General features: G+C 39.9%; 1 protein-coding gene across 8 annotated transcripts in view; it reads left to right on the forward strand.

Annotated features, from left to right (window-relative positions):
- Shrm (shroom) overlaps positions 1–19,092 on the forward strand; it is a 77,842-nt gene that overhangs the window by 38,133 nt on the left and 20,617 nt on the right. For 7 of the 8 annotated variants that reach the window (XM_089471904.1, XM_089471903.1, XM_089471902.1 and 4 more), the window contains exons 4-7: positions 748–1,049; positions 2,496–3,270; positions 3,333–4,425; positions 4,527–4,741. In XM_089471904.1, the coding sequence (XP_089328030.1) occupies positions 748–1,049; positions 2,496–3,270; positions 3,333–4,425; positions 4,527–4,741 (2,385 nt within the window). Of the gene's footprint in view, positions 1–747; positions 1,050–2,495; positions 3,271–3,332; positions 4,426–4,526; positions 4,742–10,217; positions 10,892–19,092 lie in introns of those variants that run through there. The other variant, XM_089471908.1, reaches the window with a different exon arrangement.

The following is a 19,092-nucleotide window of genomic DNA, read 5'->3' on the forward strand; positions in this document are numbered from 1 at the left end:
CGTCGCATATGAGCCATAAAAATAAAAAAAAAATGAAAAGACCAGTAGAAGCACCAGAAGAAAACAACACAAACCCAACTAGCTTAACTTTCAAGGTCTTGGCAGACAGACTCGTATTGCTCTATTGTACTTGCTTTGAAGAGAGTTTTTTTTTTTTCTATTTTTTTATTATATTTCTTATTATTTTATTTTATTTTTTCGACTTGTCTAACGCCATCGAAATGCGATTTTGAAGGCTAAGCTGAAATTCGAGTAATTACGGTCATGCCCAGCTATATATGTAGAGGCCTCCATGTGCCGGCCATTGTAGAAGGAAACGCCAAAAAACATGACAGACACAATTTTCTGCTTCTTTCGGCAGTTAGTTATAGTTATAGAAAATGCCCAAGTGGAGTATAGTGGGTATTGTGGAAATGGGGGGTGAGAGGTGGCAGGGAGAGATGGGCTGTAAATACTTATATAGTTAATTGTGATATGATATGGTCGAGTTTATATTTAAACTCTGATCTGTCTGCCTGTCAGTCTGTATCTCTCTCTCTCTCTCTCCCACTCTCTCTCTTTGTATAGGGTATTTTCTAGTCATTCATATTAGACCAGATCACTTTTATTTCACTCATTTCTGTATTTTATGTAGTCAACGCCTCAGCACGCAATGATTTGCGATATTTGCTATATAGTAGTAAACCTTCTGACTCTATATACATATATGTATGTATCTATTTTAATGTATTTCTCTCTCTTTTGCAGATTACGTCAGGAGAGCGAACTGCTCTCGCGCCAGTCGCATCATTGGTCTGAGAACGATCTCAGCTCTGTTTGCAGCAATTCGGTGGCTCCCTCGCCCATTCCGCTGCTCAATCGACAATGCAACAGCCACGGCAACGGCAGTAGCAACAGCTCCCAGCATCACAGCCCCAATAGCAACAACAACAACAACAACAACAGCTCTGAGAGCACCTCCTCAACGGAAACGCTGAAATGGCTTGGCTCAATGAGCGACATTTCAGAGGCGAGCCATGTGACGGGCTACAGTGCCATTGCCGAATCGGGTGAGTGCAATAGATAGAAGAACTAGTTGAACTGGGGAGTAGAGATCATATAGGGATAGATGGGAGCTTGGGATTAGGAATCAAGTTGAAAATTTGAGAGATCGTAAATCTAGTTCTTAGGCATCAACTATTATAGAGATATGGGACATAGCTGAGCTATAATAGGACTTAATATCTCCCAACTGAAATAACTCAAAGTGGGAATTCAGTTAAAGAGGTAACGCCCCAAGCTAAGAACTCATATTTTCTTGAATTTTAATTATTAAAATTATATTGCAATTTTTACTAAACTCTGCTCTTCAAAATAATTAATAAATAGTTCTTCTCGTCTACATTAGTGACATTCCTCCATCATAAAAAACCTATTTCAATTAACTTACTTAGCATATTTTAAATACTATTTTCAATAAAAATCTAATTTCATCGCGGAAGACTTTTAATTAGGTTTTATTGAAAAAGGAAATGAGCTTTAATTGAAATGGAATCTTGAATGAATTGGCTGTGAAATTCAATTAAAATACAAATAAACAGTTGTTGAGCCAGCTTAAAATGTATATATTATGGGTATTCCTGCTAATTGATAGACTGTAAATGCTCTGCAACTCATTCAGTTTTATTGAGAGCTTGAAATAAATTTAAATTAATGCTGGTATACCCCCAATGTGCTGCAAATGAACCTTCTATGCCTAGACCTTCATTGATATAATAGTAATATTTTGACTGTCTATTCAAAATGCGAATATTCCCAATAATATTTCCTTAATAATTTCAATTGCTAATCATGTCAAATTCGGCATTCTTTATCTGCTGGAATACCCCTAATCTTAGCATTTTTCTTGTCAATTCCTGCAGCAGAGCTTAATTGAGCTCTATATAATAATATTCCTAATGTAAATATGACTTTTACTTATTTCCTTACTATAAGCCTCTTTTTCTACAAGCATACCCCTAATATTAATACTTTGACTGTCTATACTTATATGCAAATTGAGCTCTGTTATATATGTAGAAATATGTCTAATAGAAATATGCATATCAATGGCTAATCAAGTCGGACTCGGCACTATTTATCTGCTGGAGTACCCCTATTATTAATCTGTATATCAGCCACACGCCACACGTCACGATCGTGACTTTATCTAAATTGTTTCGATTAGCAGCGCTGTTAAATACTTTTAGAAGTCTGCTGAAACCAGTTGCTGCCCATTTTGTTGTATTTTGTATTTTTGGCGACTGTTGGCCACTCACATTAGTGGGGGGCAGCTGCGACCTTGGGTCAAATTGTGGCTTGGCCCCCACGACCCACTTTTACTAGGCAAAGCAGCGACAGAGACAGAGATAGAGATAGAGACAGGGACAGGGACAGGGACAGAGCCTTTAGCTCATTCGAATGTTGCTATTGAATTTGTTCTCTTTATTCAGACTTTGTTCTGTTCTCCATTGCAGTTTCCTCCTCGCAGCTGATTGTGCACAGCTCCCGGGTGCTGACGCCCAAGCGGCATCAAAGCGAGAGCGTGCTCTATCTGCACGACAACAGCGAGCCAACAGCAGCAGCAGCAGCAGCAGCAACAGCGACAGCAACTCCTGCTGCTGCTCCTGCTGCCGCTCCTGCTTCCACGGCAGCTGCATTGCCCGCCAGCCAGTCGATCTCAGAGGATGTGATGCCGCCGCTGCCACGCATCGAGCATCGTCACAGTCCCAGCTATCCGCCGGTGCACACATCCATCGCGCTGCATCGCTTCCAGCAGCAGCAGCAGCAGCACTTGCCAAACAATTACAAGTTGAGCGCACAAAGTTCCTTGCCCGAGCTGGAGACAACAGCAGGAGCAGCGGCAGCAGCAGCAGCAGCGCAAGAGTCTCGCTCCCACCTGGGCCAATCCCAGTCGACAGGTGACCTGCAGCTGCACAAGTCAAGCATTTCGGTGACCATATCGAGCAGCGAGGCGGTGGTCACAATCGCGCCGCAGCCGCCGCCCAGCAAGCCGCAGCTCAGCAAGCTGGAGCTGCACAGCTGCAGTGCACCCAATGTGGCCATCTCGAGCAGCAGCAACAGCAGCAGCAGCCACTCGCCAACCTTTTCCAGCACCGCCAACGACTCGTATCGCAGCAATCATCGCCTGTTCCCCGTCAGCACCTACACCGAGCCGCTGCAGAGCAACAGCTCGCAGTATGTGCAGCATCCGAAGCCGCAGTTTAGCGCCAATCTAAACAAGTCCATCAAGTGAGTGTGTGGCAGCAAGTCTCTCCAAATCCTTACTTAATCAGCTCTCCTCTCTCCCGCAGACACCCTGTGATAACGCCCGCTGGGTCGGCTGTGCAGCCCGCCTGGCATTCGGTGGCTGAGCGCATCAACGACTTTGAGCGCAGCCAAATGCTGGAGACACCGAAGTTTGGCTACCTGGAGCCAAGCAAAACCCATCGGCTATCGAATCCCGCGCTCAAGGCGCTGCAGAAGAATGCCGTGCAGTCCTATGTGGAGCGCCAGCAGAAGGAGGAGCAACAGCTGCTGCGCTCTCAGTCGCACTCGCATTCGTATCAGGCGCTGCAGCAGATCGAACGCAAATCGCTGCCCAACAAGCTGAGCCCATTGATGGTGGGCTTGCCCAGCACCAACTCCAACTCCAATTCGAACTCCAACTCCAATTCGAACTCCAACTCGAACTCCAACTCTGGCTGCAGTTCACCCACACCGCCGCCGCCGCCGCCTCGCTCCCGCTCGCTGCTGCCCAATCTGCTGCGTCGCTCCAGCTCCGCCTCGGACTATGCGGACTTTCGTGAGCCGCAGCAGCAGACGCAGCAGCTGAAGCCGCCGAGCATACGGAACATAAGCAGCGCTGAGAAATTGTCGTTCAATGATTGTGGCATGCCGCCGCCGCCGCCACCGCCGCGCGCTCGCATTGCCATGCCCACGCGCCGCACCTCCTCGGCCACGGAATATGCGCCAATGCGGGAGAAATTGCTGCTGCAGCAGGCAGCGGCGCTGGCCCATCAGCAACATCATCCGCAACAGCATCCGCAACAGCATCAGTCGCATCAGTCGCATCAGCCACATCACTCACATCATCCACATCAGCCGCAGCTTCATCATCGTCCGGTGCAGCATGTGTATGAGCGGCCGCCCGAACGTCCGCCTAAGCAGCCCCATTTGCGTGTGCCCTCGCCGGAGCTGCCGCCCCCGCCGCTGGGCGCCGAGCTGGATACGAGCTATACGTTCGATGAGCCGCTGCCCCCACCACCGCCGCCGGAAGTGCTGCAGCAGCGGCCGCCGCCATCGCCGAATCGTCGCAACAGCTTTGCGGGCGCAGCCACAGCGAAGCCCACGCTGGCGCCGAAGGTGCCGCCGCAGGTGCCCAAAAAGCCAACGAGCTTGCGGCAGGTGAGTCTCCAAAAAAAAAAAAAAAAAGTAAATCTCACATATGTTAACTACTCTCAACTCTTCTCTCTCTCTCTCTCTGTCTCTCTCTATCTCTTTGACAGCTGCCACAGCAGTCGCTGTCCAATGGCGCCGTCAAGCCCACAAATCTGCCCACAACAAACAGCCGCAAGCGGCCGCACAACAATCCGCCGCCCATCCTGGAGAGCGCCGGGGCACAGCCGGCGCCGCCTCCGCTGCTGCCGCGCGCTCGGCCCACGCCGTGCCACGCCGCTGACAGCGTGATAGCCAGCAATCTGGAGAGCAATCAGCACAAGCGGTGAGTGCAGCACAGCTCTGTGCATCAATCATACGACCCGTTTACCCACCCTGCTTATGCCTCTTCCTTAGATTATACTATTTTATTTATGATTTAATTTGCGGGCTGCTCAAGTGTTGGCGGCATTTTCGATTTGAAAAACTAGCGGGAAAATGTGTATTTTGATGAGTTTCAGCCAGCTAAGGTTGGGTCAAGCACTTAGCAGGTAGATTACCTCAACTGCTAACCATATGAGGGGCGGGCAAATTTACTGGCAAATGCTTGATGAGCTCTTGTATATTTGCCATACATATCTAGCATATAGTTAGCTTAAAGCTCAGTTAAAGCTTCTTCAAAACCCATTTGAAGTCTCTGTAAGCTAATCCCCTTTAATGCGCATTGAAAGCTCATTAAAACCAGTGCCTGAACTTTATCTTAAACTAAAATCAGAATGCTTTCAGTTTGTGTTCAAGAAATTAAGCAACTAAAGCTTCTGCGTGAATTTCGTTGCAAATTGGAAGCTTAGCACAGCAAACTTGAATTTGCAAATCACGTAAACTTATTTAGACTTGAAGTGACACAAACTTAATATTTAAAATAAAATCAGGAAACTTTTTTGAAAAGCTTTGCAGAAGCACATGAAGACTTATCCTTGTAGCATTCGCTTGGCTGTTTTGAAAAACTATAATCAACAAAATCTGTATGCAAATGCTTTAGAAGCTTTATACTGTAAATCATTGCAACATCTTCGAAAGCTTTCTCATATCACAGCACTATAAAATCTTCCTTATTGTTCCATAGTTAGCAAAATACCAATAAAACTATAATCAGTAAATTTTATAGATCATAATCATAGTCATCATTATATCTGATTAATTTAAGAACTTTGCAATCCCAAATAGCAAAATCTCTTAATCAGACTTACACAACTGTAACTCAAAGCTATGCAGCAGCTCTACTTAATTTCAATGCTTCATCAGAATTCGAATGCTTTATCAAAATCTTCCGCCTCTTGTCAGCTCGCTTAATTTCAGCTAATGTCATTTGGCATTTGAAAATTTCAGCTAATGTCATTTGGCATTTGAAAACAATTTGTTGCTTCAGCTTCAATTAAATTTGGGTTTTCATTGTGCGTGGAATTGGAAGTCATTTGCTACCAACTGATCCAATAATAAGCAAATAGCTTAGGCTCGCATTCCAGCCTTGAGTTTTTGCTCTATATAAAGCACGCACACTTATACACATATACACATGCATAAACAGATTTGGCATTTGTGGACTTAGAGTCGAAAATCGCATTTTCAGTTTAACCATGACGCGCCTCGCTCATTGTTCTTGACCTTATCGAATCCAATTAACTTTTGTGGTTGTTGGTATTTGAATGCGGTGCGTGTAGCACAGTAGCCACTGAATCACCAACCACTGAGCCACTGAGCCACAAGCTTCATTGACTTTTTGGCTAATAAGCCGCTTCCTTTGGCCCGTCAATCAGCTGTCGTCTAATGTTCACTGAGCAGCTGTGAGCTGTGCCTGTGCCTGTGCCTAGCGTCTAATTGGATTATGAAACACACACAGACACAGACACACACACACTCATATATATAGACTGCACTGTGTAGCATAAATCAAGCAAATCAAGCGAATCAAGCCAATCGACTGTTCACTTTCGCTTTTTAGTGTCCATTGTGGGTGACCCAATATTCCAGAAAACCAAAACGCCAAAAAAAAAAAGACTTAAAAATCGTTAAAAAATTGTTTTACAAAAATCACACACAATTAGGAGTGCTCTAGGCGGGTATGCCTGACTAGGGTATACCTTCAGCTCACATTGTCAACCAAAATATGAGATATATATATTAGTTACATATATCTATATATGTATATATGAATACAAATGTATAGATGTATATAAATATACATATATAAATAGGATATTATTATATATATGATAGGGTAAAAATGGGCTATTTTTTTATAGGATAAAATGTATGTGAATATATATTTATGTATGTATTTAGAGTTGAGCTATTTTTCTTGTTCCGTAAACCCATTAAAAGAGGGTTTCTGGGTTTCTGGGTTATTCGATCTGAATATATATTTTCTGAGCATTATGACTTAGGATTCATTTCAATTAAATTCTAAATAAATCCCATAGAAGGCCTTATTAAGCCATATGCCTAGGAACATATCAAATGTATTCTTAAAGAAGGTTTTTTCTAATTCCCATATAAAGGAAACTTCAAGATAGTGCTTTAAGAAGACTATAATAATCCAGCATAAAACCCTTCCATATTGACTCTGTGACTACCACTATGCCATACATTCAAATAGAAACAATATACTCTACTCCAACTATATTCCATGCTGTACAGGGTATATAGAAAAAGTCAAACGGGCGCACCTGAGCCGCAACAACAACAGCAGCGGCGGCGGCGGCAACAAAATGTGTCAACAATTTATGTTGCAGCTCCTGTGGCATGTGTCGGTATCAAAGAGTAGGTGTCTGTGTATGTGTGTGTGTGTGTGTGTGTGCCTGTTGAATAAGTTCTTTGTTCTGTTTGTGATTGTAAAAGCAAAACGAATTGAAAACGTAAAAAATCCAAACATAATCGAAATATCGAAATTTATCTGGTAAGGGGCTACCCCTCCTATAATACAATCTATGGGCAGATACAAATATCTAAATATATAGAGACATAGATATATATGCACAAAAGGTCCATTCTGTTGCGGGCATTTGACATTGATAGATGAACAAATTTGGGTTTGGGTTCATTAGCGAGGCGCGTAGTATAATAATATTTTTTGCACCCACTGTATTAGATGGCTGGGTGCGGGCATTAGATAACCAGCCACCAAATGGAGCAGCAACGAGATGTTGTTGCCGTTGTTGTTGTTGTTACTGTTGTTGTTGTTGCAAGCTCAATAATTTTGGTGGCCTGTCATGTATTTAGTTTTCGGTGTTTTTTGTTGTTTTTGTTTTTTTGCTTTTGGTTTTGGTTTTGCTTTTGCTTTGTGTGGTGGCTCTGACACCGTGGCAGACCTTTGCGGCACGATTTGTTGCAGCACATCCAGCACGAGACAAATATTGACACAATTTGTGGCAAGTCTTTTATTTAGCTGGGCTTGTCTTATGTGTGTTGCCGTGTTGTTTATATCCCGCTAAACGAGGAGTTCAAATGCCGTTTCAATCGTGCCTCATTTGCATTTTGAAAGTTTTGTTCGCCTTCGCCTCAGAGTGCAGAAACTGGAGCAAAGGGCAGCCAGGCAGACAGGCAGGCAGGCGCATTTCCTTGCAACTTTGTTGTTGCCAACATTCCAACCTGCAGTCAGAGCTGTGCAATTGGCCATCTTTCACTTATGTGAGGCTGTTCTAGTCATTTCTCTCTCTTTAATTCTAAAATAAAGCTCTGTAGCAGTTTTCTATAAGCAAATATTTTCTGCTTTAGCTAAGAAATATATCCAGGTATCTCTTCGTCGTGCATGCCCAACTGGAGCATAATTATTTGCTGTAAAGTCCTTTAAATCATTTTTGTTTTGGGCGTCATCTGTTTCAGCTCTTTACGTAAGGCGTCAAGTAACACTGACCTGCGCAAGCACACACATGTCCACACTCACACACACACACACACACACTGGCATGCACTCACACTCATCGAGTAATCAGTGCATTTGGCTGACAGCTCGTATTTTTTTCAGTCATTAATTGGCCACAAACAAAAAAATAGCACCTACGGCCACTTGGAGTTAGCCTGCTTGAAGGTGTGTCAATTCTTGTTGCTTTACCTGGCTCTGGCATGGCTTTTCTTGATATCTTTTCGGCTTTGCTTTATTTTTCGTACGGTTTTGGTCTGCCAAGTGTTCTGGACAGGCGCTAATTATCGCCTGCTGCCCAGGCCCAACGATTTGAATTAATTTTCCGTGGCAATTTGACTGGCACACATTCACAGTGCAGCTAAATAACTACGGACGGCTAGCGTATTATTTTCAAATTAACTGCCAACTCGATTGCGCACACGCGGCGTATGCGAAATAAATCACTCATGCGCCCCGCTGCCCGAAAGGAAAACAAAACTACGCCAACTCCAAGACAATTCAATTTGCGAGACAGTCGCAATGCGATGCAGTCGCCATGATTAGCAGACAGACAAAAAAAAAAAAAAAAAAAAAAAACTAAATAAGTCAGAAGAAAAGAAACAACAATAAAATCGAGATCCCAGCGTCGTCGTCGTCGTGCGCAACATTTAACAAAGTGCTTGCCATAATTTTGGCGCTATCGCCAGCTAAATATCGACAGCAATGATCGATTGAACTTTGCCAGAGAATATTGCGCAAAAATCGCAACAACTAGACAGGCACACACACTCCTATATATATACATACACAAAAGGCGATTGCATTTAATGCACATTCATTTTATGGTCAACGCCAAGTTTATCGCATTTTGTTTTTCGTTGCCCTCTGCTTTATGTTCGCTGCGCCGTTTTTTAATGAAAATAAAATATTATGCATTTAAAAAAATATATTATGCATTTTAGAATTGTATTACGGCTTAAATCTTAGAGTAAAAGCGGAAAATGAAACTTAACAGTCTGCTAAAAAATGCACTGCCTACTTTTAAGCGCCATTCAATATTTACCCGCGCCGCTTAAAAGTATGCAGGAAATTTTTAACTTTTATGAGAAAGTTAAATATTCCATGTGGTCAAATGACTAATTCTCTCAAAAGTCATTTACTAGACGATAAGGGGCCAATAATTTTTCGCCCAAAGCGATAAACAAATACTTATTGTTTTTTATCAAATTTAATTTGAGAGAGCTGACCAATAACCCTGAATTATGGTTGCGTACTCAGCAAAGACTACGAAATGATAAGGGCACAATTCAAAGCAACAAGTTATTGAACTGCAAATGTTATTAAAAATTATTTACATATATAGCACTTAAGTATGCATTTTATACTCTCTGAAAATTATTTAATATCAAATTTCCCTCACATGTCTCTTATAAAACACCTAAGTTTCGAGCAGTGCACTTCACGCACCCACACTAGCACACACATACACTCAATCACTGTTTTATTTGTGTAACTCACTGCTTCGGCTCAGCTGAGTTCATGCCAAAGGCCGAACGTCTAATGCCATTACAACGCTGAGAGCCTAACAGTGAGAGCGAGAGTGGGAGAGCGCGCTCAGACCGAGCATTGCCAAGCAATTGCAGCAGCGCAGCTTGAGCTGTACACATACACTCTCACTTTTGTCGATGGCTCAGCTCGGTGTCTGAGCTCTGCTCTGGTCACGCTTGCGCGCACACTCTCTCAGCTAGTACGACTGCGCGCGCGCTCTCTCACACTGACGCTCTATCTACGACTCTCTCTCTCTCTTTTTGGATGCTTACGCTCACGACTGCGTTTTGCCGGCTGCTACTCCACATCGATTGCGGTGCGCCGACAGCGTCGCTGCTGACACTCGGCCAGTGTTGGTCGCACCTTCAAACGAGTGAAAACCACTGACGCGTGCAGACGTACGCGCAGCTTTGTGTCGTTGACATCCAATGTAAAAGCAACGGCAATAACGAAAACAACGAAGACAAAGACAACGGACAAAGACGTAAACGACGGCGCGTGTGCAAATAAATACCACTCAACCACCCCCAAAAGAGATCGAAACGCAATGCCAACAAATTTGTCATAAAGCAAAGAGTGAATAATAAGAAGAAGAAAAATGTTAAACTTTCGCCTATTTTGCATACGTGTAAATCAATTGCAAGTGTCGCGCGCGCTCTAAACGAATGAACAAATCCCGCCCCATCCACCCCACCAAAAAGAAACAAACACACACACACACACAAAGTGAAAAGTGCTGCCAAACCCCCAAAAGGCAAAAAGTGTCGTCCAAGTGAACGAGGAAGTTCGATTTTAGTTAGGTTCAAATGTTAAGCCAACAAAAATTGCATTTTATTTGCACAAATAACGACAGTGAATTACAATAAAAATAAAAATACAACAAATAACAACAACAACAACAACAAGTATCGGCAGGCAACACGTTTTCGTTGTTGTTATTTCGCTTGTTGGGCCTCGTTTTTGTTGGACGCTCAAATTGGATTTCACAATTTTGGATACTGTGACACAGCTGAAAATGGTTTTCGGCGGCAGATTTCGTATTAGAAGGTAACAATTATAAATTATTAGTATACGTTTTAATTAACCAGGAAATTCTATGCTATACATTAATTAGAAAAGAAAAAACTGGGCGCAGTGAAACTGAAAAATAAATATATATATATAAAGTCTCTAATAAGCATAAGCGACAGTTTCTCAAGATATTATCGCAAAGGCAGCAAAAAACGTGTCTGTGTAAGCGCTAATTGCACTAGTTTAACTGTGCATGTGTGTATGCAACTGTGTGCATGTGTGTGTGTGTGTGTCGGCTAACTTTAGTGTGGCCATATTTAGCAAGCTCAATGCCCAGGCTTCAGACTCGCTAATGACGACAGTTGGCTCCGGTTAACACGCACACACACACACACACACACACACACACACACACACACACACACACACACACACACACACACAGGCAAAGACACTCACATACACACAGAGGCACTCACACACACACACATGCATACACACAGCTGCTGCTAATAACTGTTCACAGCTGTTGCTCCGTCTGTCTACGAGCTGATCTTTAACTTAACAGCGAGCAGAGGCAGCGACAGAGGCAGCGGACAGAGGCAGCGAGCAGAGGCAGCGAGCAGAGACAGACTCTGCAGCAGCAGCAGCAGCAGCAGCTCTAGTTGCATGTCACTTGGCAGTTTTATGTAGCGCAACTTGCTGACTTCTGCCTATTAACCATTTCCATTGTAGGCGGCAGGTGCAAAAACTAAACGAAAAAAGAAACAAAATTAAAGAAAACCTTTACGTTTCCTGCCTGACAATCAAAATGCCAGCAAAACGAAAAGAAAAAGAAAAAAAAACACACATTTTTGTGTGAGTGACACGCGCCAACAACGAATGCAAAATAAAATTCACATTAATGCAAACATATACATACATATGTATGTATGTATATATGTATGTGCAGTCTGCTCTACTATATCTGCCTCTCTCTATAATTTCTCTATCACTTTATCAGCTGTGCAGATCTTATTGATTTTTGTTGTTTTTATTTTTTCAAAATTCGCCATATGAACAATGGCTGCCCTTTGTTTAGCAGCCATAAACTGGCTAAAACCGGTTTCGGGTCAGGCAGTCAGTCACCCAGGGTAACGTCATGCACAACCCTTAGGCTGCACCCACGCACACATGCAGCCGCACACCCTTGTCAGAGGACAAGGCACCCTCGTGCCAAGTGGAACATGTGTGTGACGTCATATATAGTTTAAAGTCAGACAAAAGCTGATTGATATGTAGTATTTGTCTCTGTCTAGCACTTGAATCCTTTAATGAGAGCGCCTTTCGTCAACTTATAAGTGTCGTCAAGTGTTTGTATTCATATCAAAAGCTACTTGCTGTGACATTCTAAGCTAGCTGTAAGCCAGGGCATTAATAACGCAAAATTTCACTGAAATATATTATATAAATTCTGATTGCTAATTATATTCCGACAATCAGCTGACTCTTGATGAAATCCAGGCATTATATATGCATATAAATACATTCATATATACCACAGTCTTTAGCGATAAGAAAATAATAGATAAATCAAAAAGCAAATGTCAACCGAAGCTAGCTGCTATGACTACTCTAAGACAAATGCTATTAAATTAGCCTTAATCGCAACTAATTTTAATCGCTTTAATCAAATTTGAAAGCAATCAAGAATCGGATGCAAACAAATGCTATGATAAATCGATCCTTCTGTAGGCTTTCTCTAATGTCTTCCATTGCCTTTAATACAATTTTTGGCTAATTTGTTAAACAGCTACACAATTAGTCAATTAGTCATACCCTACCTTAATTATTCCGTCCACTAATGCATCTCACACTCTTCAAACACATTTGGTTAAAGCTGAAGAAAAAAAAAAAATACAGAACCTAAAGCCAAAAACGACTTCAAAGCGTTTTTTTAATTTGTTTGCGTTTACACAAAAAAAAAACGTCGCTGTACAACAACAAAAATGCCTTTGTTTTTTTTTTTTTTTTTTTTCTTTTTATTTTGCTGTTCATTTTTTATTCTTTTATTGAAGCTTTGCACGAATTTCAACATAAATGAAATGGAATGAAATGAAAAAACGAAGCTAAAGAATTTGCCAGCCATGGAGAAATGTTAACGAACCACAAGCAACAGTCGCAGCATAAACAAAAATATATCGAACCAATATATAGCTAAAAGAACAAAAAATTAAAGAATGGAGCAAAATATTTGTTGACCTATGGGATTTTCGAATACACTATGATTTTAAATTAAATTTACTTGCAACATTACATATTTTAAAATAAGAGATTAGGAGATTAGGACATTTAAAAAAATAAAAGAAATACTCCAAATATCTTAAGAGTTTTAAGGGCTACCGTACCGAATATAGTAAATTTTCTTTTTCCAAAATACGCCATGTACCATATTAGATCTACCCAATCTTAGAGCATAAAATGCCGCAAATACAATAAAAACAAAAACCTAGAGCACTTCAATAAGTAAAACCTCAATCAAAAATTGCTGTGGCTATGTAAAACTGAACGAAAAAAAATCAGTTTAGTGGCTCTAGAATTTTTTTTGGTTTACGAGCTTACGAAAGTATTTGGAACAACGCATGCGATGACCTTCGACAGAGGGTGAGAGAGAGGGAGAGAGAGAGAGAGTGGGAAAGGGGCAGCACTATAACGGAAACTATTTGGAATTGATTTGTGCGGCATTTGGCGTAGGGCTCTCAATGTTTATTGTTATTATTGTTGGGGGCCACTAAACAAATCAAACAATAAACATTTATTGTTCCCACAAATCGATGGCAATCGAATGCGATGTGTGTGAATCAAAATTTGTAATAGAAAAGATGTCTCAGGGTCAGAGTAGATGAAACGCGATCAGAACTGAGAAAATTTCAGGAGTGTTCAATGAAAGCCTCTATTAAATTGCTTGATAAATATATATTTATATTGATCGATCTACAGATATGGTAAAAATTATGAAAAATTCCTTTAACGAGTTTTTTACGCTCACATTTTTTAATTAAATAATTTTTTTGTTTTATTTTCTTTTTTTGGGTTATTCGCGAGGCTTGTCAAAAACATTCAACAGTTGTGCAAATACAAAAATAAAATATGTTAACATGCATTTCAATTGCTATACAGAAGCAGAAACAACATATATATATATATATATATATATATATATATATATGTATCTGTATTTGTCTGTTTTAATATCTTGTCGACACGCGGCAATAATTCAGTCTTAATTAAAATGTATAAAAAAAAGAACCAAATTCCATTTGTTTAATCGACGCTGACAAATTGACAATTGAAGCACTTCATTTTAATAAACGTTATATATGAATACAATTCTATATACATATGTATTTATATTGCATATAAACCAGCGTATATAAAGATCAAATTTAACATAAATAATTTAGCGGAATTTTTTATGCGGAAATTGTCAAAAAGGCACAAACAAAAATTAATTTATAAACTAAGTGCAGCTCAGCTACACTGTGCGAAACATGCATACACTTAAGTAAGCTGCAATTTCAATATCAAATATAATTTATTTATATTCTCATTCATTTACTGTTAACAATTAACAGCAATGTCTACACTGCAATTAAAATCAAGTTTTATTTGTATTTTATGCGCATATTTTCGATGAGCTTCCTGTTTTTGTTTTCAAGAGCATTTGCTTGAATGTATTTCATATATACGTATATACATATATTTTAATTATTTATTTTAAAAATTCAGCTTGATAACAGATTAATGAAAGCTTTGAAACCATCTGATATAAATAAAAATTTATTTTAGTATATTAATTAAGCTATCAATTTCGGGAGCTGACAATTTGAGTTCTTACATACTCTATATAAAGTTCCTTAACAGTTAATTGTCTGTTAACTAACAGAATTAAATAGAAGACATATTTATCTGTTAATCTAACACCAATCCCTCTCTGTTGCTGTTGTCTTTAACAGTCTGTTATTTGATATGATACTCTCTGTTAACCTTAACATTAGACTACCTAACTATATGTTATTCTCATTCGCTTTCTCTCGCACTCTTTTTCTCTCAGTGTGTGTTTTCAGGATCCTTTAGCACTTGTGCATCCCTCACTCTGTTATCAACGTCCATTAGATCGATTATGTCTCTCTATCTCATCAGCCTCACTCTATCTTGCTCTGCCCCTGTTCATATCTCGCCATCTCCCACTCTGTTATCTACAACAGTTTTGTTAACAGAGTTCATTAGACTACCTTAAAATTAGTTAGCTTTGTTGTCATTTCAACTGCTTCTGAAGCTCGATCAAAAACTCGATTCAATCCATGAATCAATCTATCAATCAGTCGATCAATTTGTGCGTATGTTTTCTTTTTCTTTCTTGCTTGTGCTAGTTCTTATGATAATTAGATAAGAACGTCATAAAAAAAAAGAAAAAAAAACGTGAAACTTGCCAGCGTGTTGCCTCAAAATGTAGCTCTAATGAGTGGCCCGCCTCACTCCACCCTCACCCCCACCCCTCTGCCCCACTCCAGCTCTTCCTGCCCCATTATCAATTTGGGTACGTGGTTAGGTTCTAGCTGGATCCATGGAATAACTGTCATTGCACCCAGTCAGAGCACACGATATGCAAATGTAGCCAAAGCTCGACATTATTTTTGTCACTTCGAACATTTTTTTTTGAGAGCTCTAGAGGCGTGGGGTGCAAGGTGGAGGGAGGCGTTCCCCATTCCATGCAGGTGAACTTCAGGTGTAGCCAAGCTGAACCAGAACCGATTCACTACAAAGCGCCGCCTCGTCGAGTAGAACAAAAGCCCACATACCGCGAGACTTTGCACAGTTGCTCTGTTCCTACTCTATATATCATTGCATACCAATTGTAATTTGCTTGCTGTGCTATATATACATATATTGTATATATGTTTACGTAGTTACTTTCCCAACTTTATCTGAAAGTGAACGGCACAGCGCTCGTTACTCAGCCCACAGACCAGGGAGCGACAGAGAGGCAGAGAGGCAGAGAGACAGCGAGACAATCGGACGGGCAGTCAGCGAACCATCAAGTCTCTCGCATTTAGTATCTCTGTATAATAGCCCGGGGGAATACGCCGTACATTATTCATGCATATTCTAAAAACAACAGCAAAAAGTCAAATGAAGCTAAATGAGTGCAGCGACAGAACAAAAAGCATTGTCAGAACCTTTTGCCAGTCAATGACAGGCTAATAAATACACTATATACAATTGGCAAACAAATTAAGAGAGCTTTAAATGGCTTCTTTATGATATATGAGTTCAATATTGAGACAGCTTTTATGAGATAATATCTCAAGAAATTGTATTCCTTTCATTTCCAAAGAATCTTCTTTCAGAATTTGCCAGTATTAATTAATGAATAATTCCATAAATTTTTTAAATATCATATTCAACTCTATCATATTACCAAATATATTAGACTCAGCTTCCCTTTACGCTAACCGAAAATTTCCATATTTAGTTTTCTCATTATTCATTTTACTTGAAAGCTCGGTATATCATATAGCTAGAAATCTATATAGAATACTATTTTTTAGTATTTTGACGTGTTTATAATTTGGTCATATCCATAAATTAGTCTGAAATTTGAACCCTGAGTGATCAGATCATTTTTTATTGCTTAAAAATATTAAACAACAAAAGAGGCTGCACTACCGTAGAATTTCCTTCAGATATCTATTTTTTATTTACTTTGTATATGTAAAAATAAAAAGAATATATATGCTAATTGATCACACATTTATCGATAACATATGAAAGCAGAAACTACGCTTTAAAAACTATAATATAAACTCTTTAAAATCATAAATTAGGTCTAAAAATATTTAAAATCTGTTGCTTAAAACCGCATCAAAATTTACATATTTATCGATAACATTTTGAAGCTTATTTTTCATATACTATAGCGATTTTTTAGTTTCTCTAAGATAATATATTTCCCTATATATACCATTTCTCTGTATAGAACAAAGCATTAATCTAAATGCCGCCTGTCGAAATTTACATTTACATATTTATTGCACATTTCGATAACACATTTATATATATATTTGCTTTGGCATACAGTTCACGTTTCTGTGTTCTCACCACTTCAAGTTTCTCATTTCTAATTTATGAACCTATAAAGAAGCGTCTGAGCCGAGCAATAAATTGCAAAATTGTAAAAATCGGTGAATAGTCAGCTAATTGATGAAGTTCTATAAACGGAATTAGCATAGAAATGTTTCAGCCCATGTGAGCACCCACACATATCTATATACTTATATAGAGTGAGAAGTTTGTATACTGAGACGATTCCCTTGAAATACCTAAACTAAAGCCTAGTGAAATATGTGCCTAAGATATCGTATATAGCTCCCTCGCCCTCGCCCAATCTACATCTCTCTCTCCTTTCAGCCATAGCCCACTTGATAGCTAATGTGCTTCTAGGCATACGAGCATGCCTGTATGGCACAATCAGCAGATTGTAATTACAACAACGGTTTCACAGACAACAAACAAACAAATAAAAGTTGCGGGCCTTAAGTTCAAGTCGAGCGGGCTGACAAAGTACCGCAAAAGTTAAACAAATGTGGCAACAAAAAAAAAAAGAAGAGGAAATACAACTGGCAGAGGAAGACAGATGATAATGATGATGATAATGTAGCAGCAGCAGCAGCAACAGCAACAGCAGTAGCTACATGAGCAACAGGTGCGGGCAAAAGAACTTTTGCACCTGTGCCCGGAGTTTTCTTCAGTTTTTATGGCCAGCTTCTTGCGACAAGGTCAAAGCCAAAACAACATAGATGAGCGCCCTTTGCGGGCTACGTACGAAAATAGACATTCAGCAGACAGTGAGCTATTCAGCTATTCAGCTATTCAGGTATTCAGCTTTAAGCCATAATTCAATTAGCTGGCCACAATTAATGAAGAAACGCAGCTAAACGCTCCAATAACCTCTGCTACTGCCAGTGCCTCTACCACTGCCCCTACCTCAGCCTCTACCTCTATCTATGTGTCTGTCTCTGCCTCTGCCTTTGGCAATGGATCGCAACTTCCTTCGTTAAGAAATACTCAACAGAAACAACAACAAAATTTCACAAATTAACTTTATAACACGAAAATTTCTCGCACGAGCAGACGATGCAGACAAAGTTACATATATATACATATATGCCCATACCATATGTCTGCGCATGTGTCTTGCTCATACATTAATAATTACGAGCTGAAAAGTGGTCAGAAAGGTAAATATATATGGGCTTCCGCTACTGTAAAGCCCATCGATGGCAATCGCCTTGGAACCTGCACGAAAATTGCTTTGACATAAAAAAAAAACCTAAAATGAAATATACCACAAAAAAAAATTGAGAAAAAAAAAAAACATCTTTTAGTGGGTCACGCGCTGCATGAAAACCCTTTTTGGCCAGCGGCCAGACAGCCCACCCAGCTGATAAAAATCAAAACACGCGCAAAAAGCGACCCAAAAAATAAAAACCAAAAAAACGAAACAAAACCCAAATTAAAATCAGAGCAACGCGCACTACGAGCGGGTTTCCCGGCCAAAGCGCATGTTTAAATTGTTTGCCTAATTTACTTGTTTTTTTTTTTTTTTTTTTAATGTAATTAACATTTTTTTACGTTTTTGTAATGTACATAAATATATATTATGTATATATATTTTGTAAATTTAATATACTCTAGTTGTGTGTTTTTTTAACGCAACATATTTCACAGCCACACCTGAACAGGTAACAAAACTTCAATTGAGCAAGTTTTTATGATCTTCAAATAACTTTTAACTAATATAATTTACCAAATAATTGTGCAAATTTTTGCACTATTGCCGTGGGAGAAGTTTACATAAACAATGATTAAGGTTTATACAACTAATTAAGAGTATGGATGATGAGATAGAGTTACATTGAGATTACAGATGGATGCAGTCTGATGGAGGTCTTGAAATACAATGAGTTGGAATTGTTATTTGGGGAGGTTCGGCTCTTATCTAAGTACAGCCCCATCATCAGCCAAATCCAATGTGGCTTTAGGGTCATCCAAATACTTGATTCCTTAACTCTTATCTAGGTACACACCAAATCTGGCATGGCGTTAGGGTCATCTGATAAGCAAGCTGAGTCTAACAGCTCTCTCAGATGTTTGCTCAAGCTAAATATTTATAATCCTATGCAGCTGAAGTTACA

This window comes from Drosophila arizonae, chromosome 5 (genome assembly GCF_054131065.1).
Source record: "Drosophila arizonae isolate 15081-1271.41 chromosome 5, UAZ_ARI_1.0, whole genome shotgun sequence".
Classification (NCBI taxonomy): Eukaryota; Metazoa; Arthropoda; class Insecta; order Diptera; family Drosophilidae; genus Drosophila; species Drosophila arizonae.